A 20,212-nucleotide genomic window follows, 5' to 3' on the forward strand; every position below is an offset into this window, starting at 1 on the left:
TATCGATTTTATTCAAAACAGGTCATATTATCGGGTTTCAATGATCATCTCTAAGACGTCATGTTTTATGTAATGCATTGTTGATACGTGATGTTTTGGTTTTGGCTTGTAACCCAGAAATATCCTACTTTTTGAAGTGAAACTTATTCAGGCGCATGAGGGTAAAAGAGGGTGATTTTGACAGATGAAACGTCACGAAGATGTGCAGCGTTTTTGTCGTAAAAAAGGGAGACCAAATGAGAGAGAGTAAGAGAGGGAGATCGAGAAAAAATACACGCTATTGGTTGATGGATTCGAATGAACACTCTCCGCCTTGTTATCCAAAATATACAGATTTTTATATTTAAAGAAAAACACTTTTTTAACGGATTATAGATATGTATTATTATATTTAAACTTATAACTATTTGTACATAATTTTAAATTTAAACCGACGTTTCGCGTGCTTTACAGCGTGCGTGGTCACGGTGACTGAAGACAAAGGTGTTAAATGTCAAAAAGTATTACAGCTGCAGAAAATGTTGTGTTATCTGTATTTATTTCCCCGGAGTTGGCTAGTACTTTAAGTACTTGCGAAAGAAAAAAGATTCTTCCCAAGATTGGTACGCGAAGCCATTGAAATCAAAAAACACGCCAATTTCAATAGAGAGGACGGCCTAAAATTATCAAACACCTGGGATCCAATAATATCCAAATTAAAATCTCAAAATAAACAACCCGCGAAAATGGAGGACACCGTGAGCAATTTCTGCAAAAACCCTACATCTTTTAGTCGATACCAACTCCGGGGAAATAAACACAGACAATACAACATTTTCTACAGCTGTAATACTTTTTGACATTTAACACCTTTGTTTTCAGTCACCGTGACCACGCACGCTGTAAAGCACGCGAAACGTCGGTTTAAATTTAAAATTATGTACAAATAGTTATAAGTTTAAATATAATAATACATATCTATAATCCGTTAAAAAAGTGTTTTTCTTTAAATGTGTAAAAGTTATGTAAATAAAAGACAATACTAGATTTTTATATATTGGTTTTTATTACCTATAAAAATTAGAGTAACTATCACATCATATGAACAATATGTGGTGGCTTATTAAATTAGCTGAATAAAATTAATTTCCAAGTTGTTATGTGCACTAAACCCTTTAGTATCGCTATACCCATCAGTTTAGCGACAGGCGCAAGTGGAGCTTTACTTTTATAATCGTGTTACTGAACTATCAGCCTTACACGGATGTAATAAAGCATAATTCACCCTACACTTCCTTAAGCCATTTACACACGGCCCACATCGCTTAGTGAACATTTATTAAACGACCTACTGAGGGAAAATATCTTAATAGAGGAAAATCTTGCCATGTATTCTGAGCTTAGCTTAGATAAGCCTTAATTAAGGCTCGTATTAACGGGTGTCGTTTAGTCAAAAGGTAGTTTCTTAATAGTTGTATATAAGGTGTGCATTCGTCCTGGAACATTTGAAACAATTATTTTTCTTGCCCCAAAGCAGAATACTAGAATCGAACCCACTATGGGGTAGATTAATTAACCACCAGTTTTAAATAAATAAATTTAATTTACGTTTTGTAACAATTCACATATAATATAAGGAAATAAGCAAATAAAATTCGTATCTCATAACCTGCGTTTACGCACACATTCGCGCGAATCATGCAAAACCAATTATTCTGTAGGAAAGTGTGAGTGTCGATGAAATGATATCGATGTAAGTGTCAATAAAAAATACAGTACATGTATATGCTATACCAACCCTAAACATTACGCCAGCGACGCCGCGCTTTTACTTATGAGCATAATGTAAAGTAGTTAAAGTATTCTGACGAAACATAACGATATATTTTGGCTTGCGAATCGATATGTGAACTTAATAAAACCATTACTTAATTGCTGAAGTAACCAACTCCAGTGAATAGTGCTTATGAACTAACGCCGAACAAAAACAGCTAACCGTAAATCATAATTTTGTCGTACTGAAAGCTTTTGTTATACAAGTAAATTCACACCCCGTAATCAAGTACAAAAACCACAACTATTAAATTAGTTTTAGCAAAGTTTTTAATCAGTGCAGAGCGCGCAAAACGGCAGCTCTACTCATTAATATGCAGTTGCAATATATTAAATAGCTAACGTTACTTGGAGATTCAGAACGTGTCTTATGAGTTAAGTTTAACATTGATTTGTGTACTGATATTGTAATTTAAACCTAGAGATAGTGCCTCGGCTTCGACTGTTTGCACGGATTGGATAAATAAGGTTGTATATTTTCCACGTATGTGTAATGAAATATGATTGTTTAATCATTATAATTGCGGATCGCATGCGGTTTGTATTGTGGACCCTACAATCCTTATCCATCATCTATATTTGCAAGTAATTTATTTAAAAAAATCATAATAGTTTTATTACAATATTTTTTGTTTGCATCAAATAAAACATTTACATGGCTCATACAGTTGTCACTCCAGAATATTATGAGCCCGCTGAAAATCAGTGGTGCTGGTGACAGGAAATTAAAACCAATTTGAAACTATTTTATTTCTATATTTCGTGTTTTTTGTACTTTTTACAATGGGCCTTTAAGATGTGGTGGTTTTGTCAAAAATAGTTTAACAGAGTATTAACCATTAGGCATTTTGTGTACGATAAAACCTGGACTCTTTCATGACGAGAAGTGCTAACAAATTTCTACTGTATTTTATATTCTTACTTTAATACTTTCTTACAAACTTTATTTATTTTAAACCCTACATGGAAGAAAACTATAACTCTTAACAATTGCAAAATATACTAAAGAACGAAAGAGGGAAGTCTTTTGGACGAATCCTAGGTTAGAAGACGCGGAGTAAATACGAGAAGATATGCCCATCTTCTACCTCCTATGTAGTGTGTACTACACCGGAGGTTTTTGAGTGTAATTTACCGTTGAGGTCCCGGTAGAAAGTGACCCCGGAGGCTCTGCAACGCGCTTGTAGGAACTACTCGATGTGGTTTTAGTGGGTATTGCGCACCCTGCCTTTGAATAGCAGAGATTCTGGTGTGGATCTAGTCCCATATACCCTTGCAACTTTTGGGCGAAAATGCATTTTCACGTTGGATATAAAAAAAACATTAATACCTCATTGTAATGAATTTGGTTAAAGAAGTAATTATGTAGACATGATTGATTGACATTCGCATAAAATATTTATAAAACCGGCGTAGTGCTGACTGACAAAATATTAATACATGTTGTGTCTGAAATTAAAACCAATAATATGAATGGAATATTTAATTAACAAATATTTCCATTAAATTAATTTAATTACAATGAATAATCCCTATTTTAAGAGAAAATTAGTATTTTCGTTAGTTTATATACTCAATTTTGTATCTATGATGGTTTGTATTGTTAACTTTTAGAAAGAATTGAACATTATATAAGCAGTACTCAATGGATATGATCGATAACTTATTACATTATTATTATTAGCCGTAATATTAATGTATTTGATAAATATAAGCCTGGCAGCATACACATAGTTTTAGAATGTTTATATAAATAATTAATTAAATTCATATGAACTTTGTATCTTTTTAAAAATAATTTAAGCATAAGAAAAGGTTACTGCATAGATTGTAGGAGATAAAAAAGTTACGTTACATATATATATCACACAAAGCTCACCTGTGCATATAAAAGTTTCTGGAAGGATCGATACCCATAAGAAGATTATACTTCAAAATCAGGTCATTTATTATCAGAATTCTATAAAACTTCACTAAAAGAATCATACCGCTTACTCAAAAGGCTCTATTGAGACGGCAACTCAAAAGAAAGCAAAGTAGTTAAAACGATTCAATTGAAACAGTTCCTATTTTAAATTTTTCATTTACAATTGCCTTTAGATTCGTTTATATTTAATTAACGATTTGTGCTGAATAAGAAGATTAGATAGCATTCTGAATGTAGGTAATCTATCGGTAATGCCTGCATGCATTTTATTAACCTCCTTACTAACCTACATTAGGTTAGTAAGGAGGTTAATAAAATGCGTCATATGGGCAACGCGTACATCTATTGAAGATCAGTTTGATTTATGATATAAAAACATCTAGGATTGATTATCCTGCCTTTATTATTAAATACCCCGCGGTTTTCTCGCTTTAATTACGTCACGGTGTAATTTAAGGCTATATAGGGTGGAGCCTTTATGGAATGAATTCCTTGAGAATGTCGTCTCCTCTTCACTAAATTCTTTTAAATGAAATCAGATGGTTTCTTCTTATCCTAAGTACCATGCATTCTGTTAGTGTAGTTCAAGAAAATAGCGTATGAATTCTTAAAAGGCCGGCAACGCTCTCGCGAGCCCTCTAGCATCGAGAGTGTCCATGGGCGGCGGTATTACTTAACTTCAGATGAGCCTCCTGCCCGATTGCCCCCAGTTCTATAAAAAAAATACTAAATAGTAATGAAAGCCGATCTTACTTGATAGATGGATTTATTATGACAATTGCACGTCGCCATCAGACATTAGTTTTGATTTAGTAATTTAGTAGTGCATATAATTGTTACAAGTTACAGATATAATAAAAATATAACTAAATAGTCAAAAGGTTTTTAAATGATTGGTTTAATTGAATTAGATGCATTTAATGTGTTTCTTTAACGTTACCTAAATTAATATGAATTTGATTTGATTTCAATAAAATCCTAAAATAATTTGGCTGAAAGGTTGTTTCGGCGTGCTAAGTAAACGTTTCTGGAACCTTATGTAAGTTAGAAGGTAAAATTACGGATGAACGGTATATCGGTCAATATCGTTAAAATTGTAATAATAATCCAGTGTGGCTATAACTCAATATGGGTAACAGAGGTTTCCCGTATGGATATATAATATTTGAAGCATATACCATATATTTTGAATAGTACATACCGCACCAATTAAACAAGTATGTAGTATAAAAACTTTTTACCCAAACTATAAACTCATTCATCTGATAAAACAAAACAATAGGGCTGCTACAAAATTTAATTGGCTATTTAGTTAACAATGTAAACTAGTTTTAGTATTCACACTCCAGTTAGTTACATCGGGAAGTTTGAACAAGCACTTTGAGTTGTTAATTATATGTATTCGTGCAGCTTTTTAAATCAATTAGTAACTTTATTTTTATTATAAAGTACGAGCGGGAGGCTCATCTGATAAAGACAACCTATGGACAATGTGAATTTCAGAGTGATCACGAGTCCGTTGTCGGCCTTTAAATGTCCTAAACTAGGTATAAAAATTGCTTGACTTACGCTCGAACCCAATAATATATCCACAATCTCATATTGAAAACAATTTGAGATCACACCGTGACAGTGGATCGATCTCCTATCTCCTATAAAACAATCCATTTTTGGCGACGGATAGAAGCAATCTCTTTGCTCTTTACATTCATATTTGATAATTAATATAAAGTAAATAAAAAAAAACAAATAATATTAAAATATACAGTTCAAGCTATTTATTAAGCTATTTCTTATGTTTTAAACATAAGAAATAGCTTTTTAAATATTTTTAAAACTGGTGTAATTTTAATTTTTGTCTTTTTCATACAGAGGTCTATCCACATACACCGATCCGACCATGGATAGCTTGTATCGACAGATGGCTATTACAATCCGTCGATTGGTTATTGGCACACTTTTATCAATATTTGGATTAGATGTCTACCTCAGATGGTCAAAAATGGATTGAGATAGGTTGGTTTTGGTCGTTAGTTGTTAATACATATGCGACTCTCAACTCTGAAGTCCCACGTTTGAGTACAGATCAATTATTATTGGAGAAGATTACTTGGAGGGGATTAGAGGATAGCAATTACTGACAATTTTCTTCATAACTTAATTGTATTTTATTATTCTATATTTATATATTTTAGTATGTTCTTAGTCTGAGCCTAGTAGAATTTTTAGATATTAAAATATACTATTGTCACTGTTTTTATATCTATTATAATTTTTAATTCCTCATACAGTATTCAAATGCCTATCAGTGAATAGCGTAATCAATCGTGATTAGCCAATATTTAGGAAGCAGAGTTCAAACAATCTATTATGGGTTATCAATTTCAATAATAGAAGCTGAAAATACTGTAATTACTCTGTATACTTGAGACTATTGGATTTTCAGGATTTCGAGGGTAATTATAACTAATTGTGCAGTTTAATTACTCTAATTTCGTTATAATCTTATGTTTCCTATTTACTATCATTTATATTATAGAACTGTGGTATTATTATCTTTATATACACAAATATATAAAGCTGTAAAGTTTTAAATATAAATATACCTCTCTTTTCCACTATTATATTACAGAGATTATATTATAGTCTTTTATTAACATAACTTTTACACAATATTTAAAGAACTTTTTTACACTTTTTTAATGGATATATATATATATATAATAAAAACAGATAATACAACATTTTCTACAGCATTTTTTGACATGCAACACCTTTTGTCTTCAGTGACAAAAAGTGTTTTCTTTAAATGTGTCAAAGTTATATGTTAATAAAAGACAATACTACAAATCGGTACTACAAAGTATTTTGTTTATATACTAAGACTGTTTTTTATTAATAAGGAAATAAGATAATCCTTTACCCAAATTAAATATTGAGATGAAACAGTTATTTCTTAATTGACTCCGAAAAGCGTTTGGTGATTAATTCCGGTTATAGCAGTTTTAGCTTTGTGAAGTCAAAGCGTGATAAACAAAATTCTCTCTGCCTAGGGCGCGCCGTACCGACCTTTGAAACAGAAAATTGCTGCTATTTCAAATATTTGTGTGAATTTGGAAAAATTTATAATGAATATTTACTTTACACATCGCGTCTAAACGCAAAAGTTATGTAGTTATATTTCTATATGTGCGTTTAAACGTTAGTTCTATGAATACACATTAATGAAAACATCATCGGGCATTGCATCCACCGGAAAATGATATATTAATAGATTAGCTTTAAGGGTGTAAAAAAAAAATTGAGGAACTACTTTATATTATTATTATTTATACTTTATACATATTATTATTCTTCGGTATACTCTTGACAAAAAAAGAAGGCGAAGATGTGATGCGCTTCACGACGTTCCGCCATCGTTGTCTATTGAAAGTCATCCTGATTCAGTGATTCTCCTACGGCAGACTTAATCTGATCAGTCCTTCGTGAAGTTGCCTTTCACCTTTCCCTGGACGACAAGGCGTTCTATAGACTGAAAATTGTTAGGATGCGAGATTGTACTGTTGTTGTTATATATTCTAGATTAATACAAAAACCAGTAGCACTACAAGATTTGCCTTGTATTCTTTTCTGTAGCTGTATCGTGATCATTTTTTTATTTACTAGGCAAGTAGGTGATCATCCTATGCTAAATGACGGCGTCGACATTACGGGTCTATGGCATGGCGATTTCTTCACGATCCCTTTTTTCACCACTCTCACTTGTAGCGAGTTTGTTCATATTCTTTATAAGCCGTGAACACTCTCACGAGCCATCGTGGCGATATTACTTAACATCAGATGAGCCTGGAGGCATCTCACAATTTTTTTATAAAACTCAAGACTTCATATATTATATAAACATAGAAAAAATTAAATCGGAAATCGAACCTACGACCTCAGAGATGCGTGTCACTTGCTCTAGCCACTAGGCCAACACAATTAGTTTTTTAGACAAAAAAAATATGACGTTCATTTCACTCTATATGTTTGTTGGTTTTCATTAAGTATCAAATACATAAATCTTTTAATATATATTTAATGTTTTCACTTTGTTTTTGGTTATTATACATAGCCGCAGGTGGTTACATCATTTGAGCTCAGAAAAGCTCACCTCAACATTATTTTAACGAACAAAAGGATACAATTTCAAAAATAAGTCTAACTTTCAGAAAATAGGAGTCGACGCCAACAAAGAATAGTCGTAGATTTCACCATACAAAGGGAGAAAAGAAGACGTTTTAATCTGTTAGGTGTTCTTAGAATTTTTTAAATTATTTTCTCTTTGTTTTTCTCAAGAAAAATTGTAATGTTTACTTTGCAGATCATTCAATGGACGTTAGATGCTTGAAAATCTTATCTGTGTAATGCTTAGTACAGCAACTATTTATTTCATCTTTTTCATATAGTTTAATCTGCAAATAATAATAAAAGACATAACTTTAACACATTTAAAGACTAACATATTACATTGCTAAATAACGACATCAACAACAAGCCTCCTTCATAGTGTTCGCGAATATCAAAAAATATTTCGCGACTAGGTAAAAATTTAAAATTCCTTTCATCACCAGCACTTGTGTTTGCATAAAAAACATATTAAGATAGTTGTTAAAACTCGAATAAAATGCAGACAGCGTAATAATTAAAAACTTGGATACACCAAACCGCGGTTTTTATTCTGCAAATATGAATGTGGGGAATTTTTGAAAAAAGAACACAAATAGTTTTTATTCAAATAGTTTTGTTCACAAATGAGGTCGCATAGATTTTTTACTGCATGCTTACACATTATTTTTTGTGAGTGTAACAAATTTGTATTAAGTTGTTATTTTAAAGGTCAAAACAATTATATTATCCTTAATTAGTTTTTTACATAACCGATATCTGGATAAATTAATTAATCAAAATATATCCGACCTTAAACATTAATACCCCTTCATACAAGACGCAACTCAAAGGAGCAGTCGTTAATTAAAAAGGAATTTGTCTTGGAATAGGACTTTTCTATTTTGTGAGTTTTAAACTCGTTTAGATGAAGTAAGGACGGGTCACTTAGCTTTTGACCTGTTTCTTGACCTAGTATAGCAATTACGTTAAAACCAAGAAAACGTGTTCCTACTCATTTCTATGCTACGTTGATCTATTTTTTATGAATATTGCATAACTTTTAATCTTTCTCTCTGGCATTTGTTTTTCACATAAATAAAAATCATGACACGAAATTTTGCTTTTGAAATTAGAACGTTCCTAACTATTCTTATATGACAAACAGACATAACATTTTTTACAAACAAAACACACACACACAAAATAACAATAATAAAAAAATATATATATTATATCAATAGCAATAAAAAGAAAATAATAATAATAACATTAATGAGAAAATAAATTGGGTTTGTTTCAAATGTGTAATGCGTGTGTGCTGTGGCTGTAGTTGGCTCAGCATTATGCTGAGGAGGAGAATGTTCTACAGCACTTGGAATTAATATCATGCTTTCTTACATCATATATTATATGCGTTTATAAAATAACTTGATCAGATCTTCTTTAACTCATAACATTTAATGTTTCAGCCAGGTCTCTACGCTCACACATAACTTTTAACCTTCCGACTACCAGAACCGACATTGGGTTCCGCGAGCCTCTACACAGAATGTGTTCTGCTTTAGATTCTGTCAAAAACATTGACACATTTTTACACTCCTCTACTGCTTCATTTTAAAATAATTTAAAACAATTGTTAATGTCATAATACTTGTATCCTTCTTCTCTATCATAGCTACTATATTTGTCGTTGTCCGGATTTATAAATTATGTGTTGTCATGTTTTGTTTTGTTTTGCTTTGCTCTGTATCATATTTTTATTAGTGAAGCCTTTTGTGGATACAACCAATGTGTTTATTTTAAACTTTTTTATTGTATAGATTTATCTTGTTACAAATAAATAAATTAATTAATATACATCTTTGTGAACACTTGTCTTATATGTATTTTAATGTGTATTATAAGCAATTCATTGGGTATCAAACATTTATCAGTTTTTGATTTGATTTTCTGTATAGCTAAGTCTCGTCTATCCAATTCAATTATTATATTAAAAATCGAAATTATAAATACTTTCAGTAAATTGTAGGCCTGGACTAATTATAAGCTAAATATAATTTTGACTATCTTTGAAAGTAATATAACATCACATTTAATGTTGGTTAATTATTTATACATGCACGACTTTTCCGTAGGCGTAAGCTAACCACGAAGCTTCGTTTCAGATATTTCTTGCTTCAACCACTTTCATGACATTCACAAATTCATTATGGATACTTTAATGAGTGCTTGTAAGATACAGACATAATTTGATGCTTTCGGTAATGTCTCATCCATAGTGACGATCACACATCATAGTATTATATTCGCAAGTACCTACTATTAAATTTAAAGGAAGTCTTTAGTACTCGCTGAAGATACTAAATTTGTAGATTCCTGCTCCAATCCTGCACCTCATGGTTTAAGCTGTAGGTCGTCTATTGTTCACGCTTGTATGAAACCTCTGTTTGGAATTAGAATCGTTTTCTACAATGAAAATTGTCAACCAGAACGGAATGAAAGTATGGGGTGTTCTAAGTTATTATAATTAGCAACCAATGATAGTTACCCCAAACGATACGTGTTCTTTTCATTTGCGTTTGAACGACTGATGATAGAACTGTAGAATAGAAGTTATTACTAAATATCAGGCATTACAAGTCAAGAACTGCAAAAAAACTTTTGTATCCCTCTGTTGTTAGTCTTAAAATATGTTATCTTGTCGTATTTATAAGCTGCTCACGTACAAACTCGATAATATTTCCAAAGTAAAATTCGAAACACGTGCCTACAGTTCATAACGCATTACACGTAAAAATCGTGTGATTATCATGGTAGCTGTGCAGCCCAATTCAAGCAATTTATACGTTAGCTGAAGGCGTGGATTCATATTCCTGAAACCGTAAGAGTTCAGGCTTTGGCCTGGCCACATTCAGAGTAGGCAGGCAGCATAAGCGGCACTTCATCATGCGTGCATCGGTAAACAATCCATACAATACATAATACCATTTAAAAGTCATACTGAAACAAATATATTCTCTTCTGGATTGAAGCTATGTATTAGTATATACTTCTAAATATTTTACATAATTTTAATTTTACTTACTCCGGGGAAATAAATACGGATAACATATTATATATATGTTTCTATACAGCTGTAATTTTTCAACACCTTTTGTGTTCAATCACCGTGACCAGGCACGCTGTAAAGCACGCGAAACGTCGGGAAAAATTAAAAATATGTAAAATAATTATAATAATAGATAGCTTCAATCCGTTAAAAACTGTTTCCTTTAAATATGTAAAAGGTATGTTAATAAAAGACAATACTATTGAATCATGACTTTTTACAAATGCAAACGCTAATATTGCATATGGACCAGTAAAAGACAATTGCAGGTCAGTTAGTATTGTTTCTCCATTAAAAAATTACAAGAACACAAAATTTGACAAACCTATCGGGAGCACACAGTCCCGGTTGTTTAAAAATATTATTTCACAGTACCTTGCCATATAAACATAAGTATTTGTCTTCAAAACAAGGTTTCTATCTATTCTTTGATTTCTTTATTGAATTGATAAGTGAGTTGTTATTTATTTTCCTTTGTATGATGTATTCGTAAGGGTTTACTTTCTTACATTTCATTTATATAAAAGAACAATTTAAGACTTTATCTTGCGTACTTTTCAATATACACTTTTCCATTTGATTTGTAGCACAGCCTTTTTGTGGCCTATGTACTTAAAAATATTCAAGTATTATATTCCATAAAATACCCGACAACATTGTTTATATATAATTATTTACTCAAATTAAAAGGCTTTTTGTATTATTAGGTTATTTTAAGTTCGTGCTTTGTAAGTAAGCAAAAAAGCAGAATTTACGTAGACAATTCTATCTTTGACTTAGCCACCAAAACATTTTTCATTCGTAGGGGAATCAATAAAGCCTTTGAAGGCGGATTCGAATGCCCTAACAGAGTTGAATTTTTCTCTTTCCAAGATATTATCACAATTTCTATCCCCAAACGTAAGTAAGTAACGAGTCAAACGTTACTTTTCATCACATGTAATACCAATGATTCGATTTAAATTCCCTGCATTATGGTGCCGATAAAGTAATGTAACAGCAGTCACCGCCCGACGTAGAAACTGTTGTCCTATCGAAACCAGGATGGATAACGCATTTAATCAGTAAGCCGGTATCAATAAATTTTTAGTCTTACCATAAAAATGAGAATACAACTTGTAAGAAAGAGGCAAAATAATAGTTTAGTACAATTTTGTGAAAGACTGATTATATAGAAATCAGTAGGGCAATATGTATTTTATAGAAGGTGATGAAATTATAATTAATAAATAAAAAATAATAAATAAATATGGTGATGCTATAAATAGTGGTCCGCGCTATTTAACTACAACTTATGTATCGTCTAAACACGAACCAATTTCAAGATTCATATATTTGTACTGTACTTTGTTGAATTATACATAAAATATTCATAACGCATCAAGTTTTCAAGAATTAACGTGGCCCCGGCGGCGTCTTGCGGAAAATACCTGAGGAAAATTCGCAGAATTGTCATTAGGCTAACATAATGTTAAGTAATAGCAAAGTAAAACAGGAAAACCGGGCGCTGGGTGAAAGATGAAAAAATAATAGTAGCTATAATTACTTTGTGACTGTGAATGTTAACTTTATTTTATTATTATATTATGTATTGTTTTGTAAATTTAGTGCAGTGTCTAGATGAGTTTTATTGATTAAAATTGTATATTTATTTTAACCAAAAAAGTTTTTGTATGTAGGTTATTGTACTGTAGAAGTAGAAAACATAAAATGCTTTTCCTTTCAAAAATCTTAATTTCCCCTTTGTATATTTCCACTACCCTCTATATTTCTTCAATTTAGTTTTATTGCGGGTATTATAAAGATCGATAGAGCAGCCCAAATAAATGTGCCCTTAAATTGGACGACCCGCGGTTTTTCCTCTTTTGAGGTCTTAAGAAAAGAAAGGATGGTACTTTACCCCAAAACGAAAACGATGATATCACATAATATGTTTTATCAACATTCGTTGTGACTGCTTTAGTGACTGTATGGTTAACATATGCGTAAAAGATCGATTCGATTTTCTGAGAAATGTTTTTGGTTGGATATCCATGAACTGTGCTACTTAAAATATTAACTTATAATTGAACGCAATATATATACTCCATTTCCGCACTTAGACGCTCAATAGATCCGTTGTACGTAAAGTCCTGGCTAACTAAGCCAGCCTAACTCCTTCCAAAAGCACAGAAGCTTCCTGGGCACTTCGCAGGCTTCACGGAGCGACTTCACACGGACTATGTGGGTGACTGATTCCTCTACGCTGAAACAGCCTCTGTACATAGGTCTGTCGTCGGGCCTAACGCGATATAATTTTTAAATGTTATTAACATAAAAGGAGTTACGAGAGTTTAAATAAAAAAGATATAATTGGTTCGATTTAATCTTCAGGTTAAATACAATAGAAAACTATTTTTAAGCCACAGAACTCATCAACGACATAGATGCAGAAATGTCAAAAATTATACAAAGTAAGTGTCAAATACTTAGAATGTAATCTACCTTAACCAATAAATCCAAATTAAATTAAAAATCCAATCTCCAATATTTTACCGAATCAGTTCAGTTGAGTACGTCTTGAGGAGAAATTTCTCGAAAGCCATTTATAAGTAACGGTGAGTGTATAAAGGAGCTATCGGGTACCTTTTCCAGGACTGGGATTAAAAATGTAAGAAATTTAATTCTATCTAGGATTTATTACTTTCCTAGGAAAGACCTAGATATAGTAAATTAGTCCACGCATCTTACGAACTTTAAAATGTAACAGTATTGTAAAAGTATTGCCCTGAACCAGCGAGCTATAAAAATAACTTCGAAAAAGCCTATCACCTAACTTTTCTGAGCCTCATGTTCCGTGTAAGCTCGGTACTTCCAAATTAATAATGTGCATACAGATCTTCACCGGTGGTCGTATTTCCGGAAATGTTTTTGATACACATGATATTGACTCCTATATCTTTCGTACAAGGTGGAAAATGCAAGTGCATTGTTTAGGGCTCTTACGATTCAATGTTTCCGGCAATATGACCACTGGCGAAAATCTGTACGCGCATTATTAATTTGGGAGTACTGTACTTACGTATAGGTTCATATAGTAATAGAAATTCATCCTAGATAAATCGGAAATATCGAAATAATATTATACATAAATGCTTTTTTTCCAGGATCAGCTCTTTGCGTGTGATTTTCAACATCAGACGTAGAGGTGGAATTTAAAATGTCACCCCTATCGCCTTGACGTCCACACTTTCTTCTTTCGTCAAACTGTTTTCCGTGCACCACTATGTGAAACTAGCCGCCCGTCGAGGTATTCTGAGCAAAGCCGAACCGGATCTTAGGATCATTAACAAAGCAACCATTACCCATTCGTTAAAGGCAACGAACGGGCGGTGACAATACTTAATACAGTAAGTTGAACGACAATAATTTTGATATTAAATTATCAATGCAACAGAAGCAGAAATGTCTTTATACAAACAACGCTAACTGTGTCAAAAGAAGTTGATTGCGTTCAGATCATTCTTCTAATGATAAATGATGAAAATTATAAACTGATGGAAAATTACGTGTGCAAGATAGATCTGGGTAATGTAATTTTAATCCATGAACTACTCAAAGTCTAAAGTCAAAAGTGTGATAAAACTTAATACCTCAGAGAAAACAGTCTCTTCGGAGTGAAATCACAAAATTAGGTCCATTTCTTCGGAAATCACAGACGAAGTAATAAAGGCGAAAGTTCAAGTATTCCAAGTACTTCGTGAGATTTTTACTAAACTACGCTTGGATGGACCTTTTGTTATCATTATTCTATTTTGAAAAAAAAAACACTAGAACTAATACAAAATGACCGCAGCTTGGAAAAAATGTAACTGACCACGGATTAGATTAGGTTTTGTTTTATCCAATATAGGCAATCATAAGTTAAATACGATTACGACATAATATAACAACATCAGAAAATATATATATATTTTTTTAACAATCCACGACAATTTTGACATATCACATAATCAAATATCGTTTATTATATATAAAAATATTATGATAAGTGTTAACAAAAAATTATACTTTTTTTAATTATATTACTTTGCATTTTACACATTATCTATTTAAATTATTAAATAAAAAATAAAAATTGCCAAGTAAATCATTACAATCACGTTTTATCCTTCAAATTGCTTTCTTTTAAAAATAAACTCTTCTAAAGCAAGAAGCATCAAGTAAGTTACAAAGAGCTGATACGTAATTAGATCGTCTCATTAAATTAAAATAATGAGGGAAACACTGCTCCCTAATGAGTAAAAAGAAAGAAAATTATTAGAGACAGTAAAACATAATAATTATTTTTCCGACATTTTGAGTGCTTAGGAATACTTGAAAATTTAAGAAGCTCCAAACATATTTCTGTATTAAATAAGTATTTCAATTTATCGTATTTTTCGACTATTCAATTTGTTTGTTTATTACTTTTATATGCCTTAAGTTTTATAGTAGTGTACACAAATGTTACTAACGATTATTTAGTTATGTCATAAATCACTTTATATAATACTCCCTATAAAAGAATTTTAATTCAATTTACAAGCTAATTGAACAATGTAGGCTTCTGTATAAAGGTTTTAACGTTATAATTTCCACACGAGTGGAATTCAGCGCACTAGGCGTAAAATAACCTTGCAAAGGTGTTACTCGCATTTTTCAGAATTTTCATCTGTTTAATTTTTATAACAACGTCATACTAACGATATTCCTGGCATTTAAAATAGCGCAGTCCAGTTAAAAAAAAAGAAATTCTCTCTCTGAAATAGATAAAAAATTATCAATCATTGTGATAATCAAGTTTACCAATTAATATCAAGTAGTTACATGTTCTTGGAAGCAGACATATGAGAAACTAAAACTAAACCACAAACTACATACAACCTTATTAAATAACGAGTAGCGTAACTACACATTCTGTAGCAAAATTACATATACATATATGTATAACACATATATCACTCACTAAAACGATTTTCCAGAAAGGATTTCTCTGTTATTAAAATATCATTGTTATAAAACTTGATTCTTATTCAACAATTATTATTCGCCTGTGGGTGCTATATAGCAGCTGATCTACTTAAGGGTTTTTTGGGCTCCAGGGCCCCGTGAATACAAATGGCCCCCAGTTCCCACTGAAAAACAGTAGACGATTTTTTTAATTAAATTAAATCATAAGGTTGGAATACCCTGAGATCAATCAACCCGTAATATGCGATGCGCGTCTATCGAAAGGAACTCACGGTCGGTGTATTTTTCGCGTGTGTGTCTATAACGGCGGAGTTCCCCGTTATAAAAATAAAATAAAATAAAATACGTTTAATTTGGAACATAAGAACATCTAGGTATCGCTTATTCCACGTCAATCAATTCGAACTTGTAGGCATCCCTACTCATCGGCAAAGAAGACAGAGGGTGTAGGCCGAGAGAAAGACCAGGACCCCATAAATGCACGATCCGCCCATGGTGCTATAGATATATATATATATATAATTAAAAAATATGTTGCGTTGTCTCTGATCTGTGCTACGAAACTTACTATATTCTTAAATATAATAAGTTTTTATGTAAATGCAATGCAATAAGTAGCTGCCTCTATACAAGTGCTTACACCGTGTCGGCTTTGTTCTTAGAAACGGAACAATAACAAAACCAGAACATTAAGAGAATAAACCATGTTCATTGCAGCCTTAATAAATTCGCGTTAATTAAAATGCTAATTAGAGTATCGTAGAGCGTGTACGGAAAAATTAACATTATATATGTATACTAGCTACTATATGTATCTTAAATTTCAAAATTTCAATTTTTAATAAGCCATTTTGATGAAAATTATTATTCAAATGTTATGACAATATCTAACGATCCAGCACATGGTCACACACGATATAACACATTGATAACAAAACTTTTTTTAAATTTCGGGACAGACTAAAATTAAAATTCGAATATTATTTAAAAGTTGACACTGCGATGGTAGCGCCGTCTGTCGGATCCAATGTAAAACATTCCAAAATCAACAACAACTAATAAATTGAAAATTAATTAAAAAAACATTGTCCAGCGGACAAAATTGTGAATCTAAACCATTCCCAGATCCCCTTGAACACACACAAAATATTTCGTCTAAATCGGTCCAGTCGTTTAGGAGGAGTTCAGTCACATACACACGCACACAAGAAATATATATATTAAGATGTTGTAAAATCATTCGAGGCTTCGAGCTATACGCTATTAACCACTTAACCACTGGGATATTAGTGGTAAAGTACAACAGGATTCGCGGCTAATTCGTGTAGTATAACAGATCTTATATATCACCTACTTAACTGTTTGATAGAAGTATATACATACACAGATACCACCTATTTATAGAGTGCTAATCAAGTTACATTCAGAAACAGTAACACACACTTTTGATAATCGCTACTGTAATACAGCCGTAACGATAACATGTATGTTTAAAATTTATTTTTGAAAACATTTATTGTCAGAGTTTATAATTTCTGCCTTTATACCAGTTAATACGTGTTATTCTGGGATCCTGTGGGTTGTATGTAAAAATTTAAAACAATGAGAACATAGTGCAGCATTCCCTAGTTTTTACAGGACAAACGTTTTAAAGTCACTCGAACCCACCAGGCGTAATCGTAGAACTTGTTACAATCTTTATGTAATTTATACACTTTTTTATTTTTATGTGGTAAGTATAAGTTCTGTTAATTTGACAAATGTTGGAATACGATAAGAGGTCTAACGGCATGTGAAACTCATTGTTGCAATGTCATCCATGTTTATGAAATATTTCGAGACAAATTTATATTCCGGCTCAGTCTTCTCTATGTAAATTAAAATATTTCTATGAAAGCGTTTATGTTTATTTACTAATTAAACACATTTCAAATTCAATCTGTTATAAATAATTTAAATGGACAGTATAAAATGGTTCAACATAATTTCATTAACGTTATTTAATCATTCCTGTAGTGTTGCGAACCCATTCAATACACAATAAATAAAGTCCATACAAAACATATTTTACGTTTTAATTATATTAATTTAAATAGTTTTTCTACGAAAATATTCAACGGGTTATTTATAATAATAGCATAAAGGTACCGCCATGAGCTCAAAATTTGTAACTTCGAATTGCTATTGGAAAATTCCACACTCAACTTTTCAAATACTTAGCTAAACTCTAAGAATTTTCTCTATTCATCAGATTTTCAGGAAAGACTTCATGAAGAGATATCAGCTATTATTACTTGGAAAACTATGCCCCTGTTTTACTGATAGTAAGGGCTCTCTGAGGTCGTTCGTACGAAACCCAATTGTGCAGGTGCTTAGGTTTTATTATTAAAAATGTAGTTTTTACTAAAATACCATGATTATTATTATGCGATCTACGTGATTACTATAGATACAGATGATCCAATAAATCACTAAGCAATGTAAGAAAATGATTAATTTTAATGAATTTAAATAGGTACTAATTCTATCAAGTACACCTTTTTATTAAATGTCACTAAGATATTTGCAAACACATTACCTACAAGGGTATCTTAATTAGTATACTTAAAAGAATACGTTTCATTATGTTACAATAATAATAGACAAGTAAATAGAATAGAAAAATAAGAATCCGAAAAGAATGAAACGTTTGTATGAATACACCAATACGCTATTGTAAAAAGTAAAATTACAAATAAAATTCTCGTGTCACGGTATTTGTAATTAAACTCCTCCGAAGTGGCTCCACCGATTTTCGTGAAATTTTGTGTGAATATATTTTTTCATCCCCCTTAATGTTATTATTTATTTCCTTTGCATTTTAAAGACAATTATTTTTGTTTTAAATTATATAATTTTTCAAAAATTTTCTCTAAGTTTCACCAATTCATTTTAATAACCCCTTAATTTTACGATCTACGATCAACCCCAATTTTTATTTTTAATTAAAAAACTTATGACGAACTCTAAGGTTTATGTATAAAATTTACAGAAAACGTCTCTGGGGTAGCATACCAAGGTGTTCTATGTTGGTATCTTCTAAAGGTAGGCTTTGTAAAATCACATGAAGGAGAAACGAAGTTCACTGGGGCAGATAATTAAATAATAATTTTTCAATATGACATTGTGTAATAAACTTTTTTAGCTTGGTCATTAAGTAGTCATTTTTATTTTATACTTAAGTTACCTACATTTACAAATATTTGTGAGGCTATATATATTTCATAGAAATCTCATTTGAGTCCGTAAATTTCTTAAAAAGGCTTCTTATGAATTTCAGCCACGAAGAATAATATTTCACAAATTTCGTACTACGTAGGGGATTTTTCTTTTTCCGTCCAATGTTTTTATAATATTGACAAAAAATGTTGTTATCAAGAAAAAAATTGTAATTGTGCAAAAAAGCTTAACAGAGAAAGTATTTGTGGCTGTAATGAAACTTCCAAAATTTATTTATTTTCAATACTTTTGGTAATCATATGAATGCGTTTTAACTATTTTACATAAGATATTCAAATAATGTAGCCTACTTTATAGGGTGTATTAAACTGCAACATACCATAAAATCGTAGCTATGCTGTATTATTTTATCAAGTTTAGAATAACTAATTTGGCGCCCGTTGTAAAAAAATCCCGATAGAAACGTTAATTTTTCTTTGCTTTTTAATTTAATTAGTAGTATAAACTATGTCACAATACATACAGACTACATGTATGTATTTTTAAATATTAAAACTCACCAACAAAAAGTCCGAAAACGAGTAGCACGGTCATACTGAGCACCACACTTCACATTATACACTCACTAAGCGTACACTCAAATGGAAAAGTTTCACGGCAAGCGCTACTAGGTACCGTCGCGGAGAAAGGTCGGTGGCGGACTGCGGGCTCCCCTCCCGGTTCCCGAGTCCCGAATCTCTTATCGCGATCCCGTAATGAGATAAATGCCATTTGTCTACTTTGCGATAACGCGCTTAAGAATATGAACGGAAATCTTGTGTTTTCTTTACATGAATTTATTTTTGTTAGATCGGATGCTTATTTTGAACATTTATTTTATACGATAAACATTTAACAACATTTTTAAGGTCCTTGTATTTTCAGGTGGACAGGTCACTCAATCAGACTCATAGACAGACGATGAACCCTACGAACGCTGGAACGGGCCCTAGATTGGGAAAATA

General features: G+C 31.7%; 1 protein-coding gene across 1 annotated transcript in view; it reads right to left on the reverse strand.

Annotated features, from left to right (window-relative positions):
• Positions 1 to 19,896, reverse strand: part of LOC111002849 — a 31,804-nt gene extending 11,908 nt beyond the window's left edge. The window contains exon 1 of the mRNA XM_022273108.2: positions 19,769 to 19,896. Within this exon, the coding sequence (XP_022128800.1) occupies positions 19,769 to 19,802 (34 nt within the window). The 5' untranslated portion in view covers positions 19,803 to 19,896. The remainder of the gene's footprint in view (positions 1 to 19,768) is intronic.
• Positions 19,897 to 20,212: the final 316 nt, after the last annotated feature.

Source organism: Pieris rapae, chromosome 8 (genome assembly GCF_905147795.1).
Source record: "Pieris rapae chromosome 8, ilPieRapa1.1, whole genome shotgun sequence".
Classification (NCBI taxonomy): Eukaryota; Metazoa; Arthropoda; class Insecta; order Lepidoptera; family Pieridae; genus Pieris; species Pieris rapae.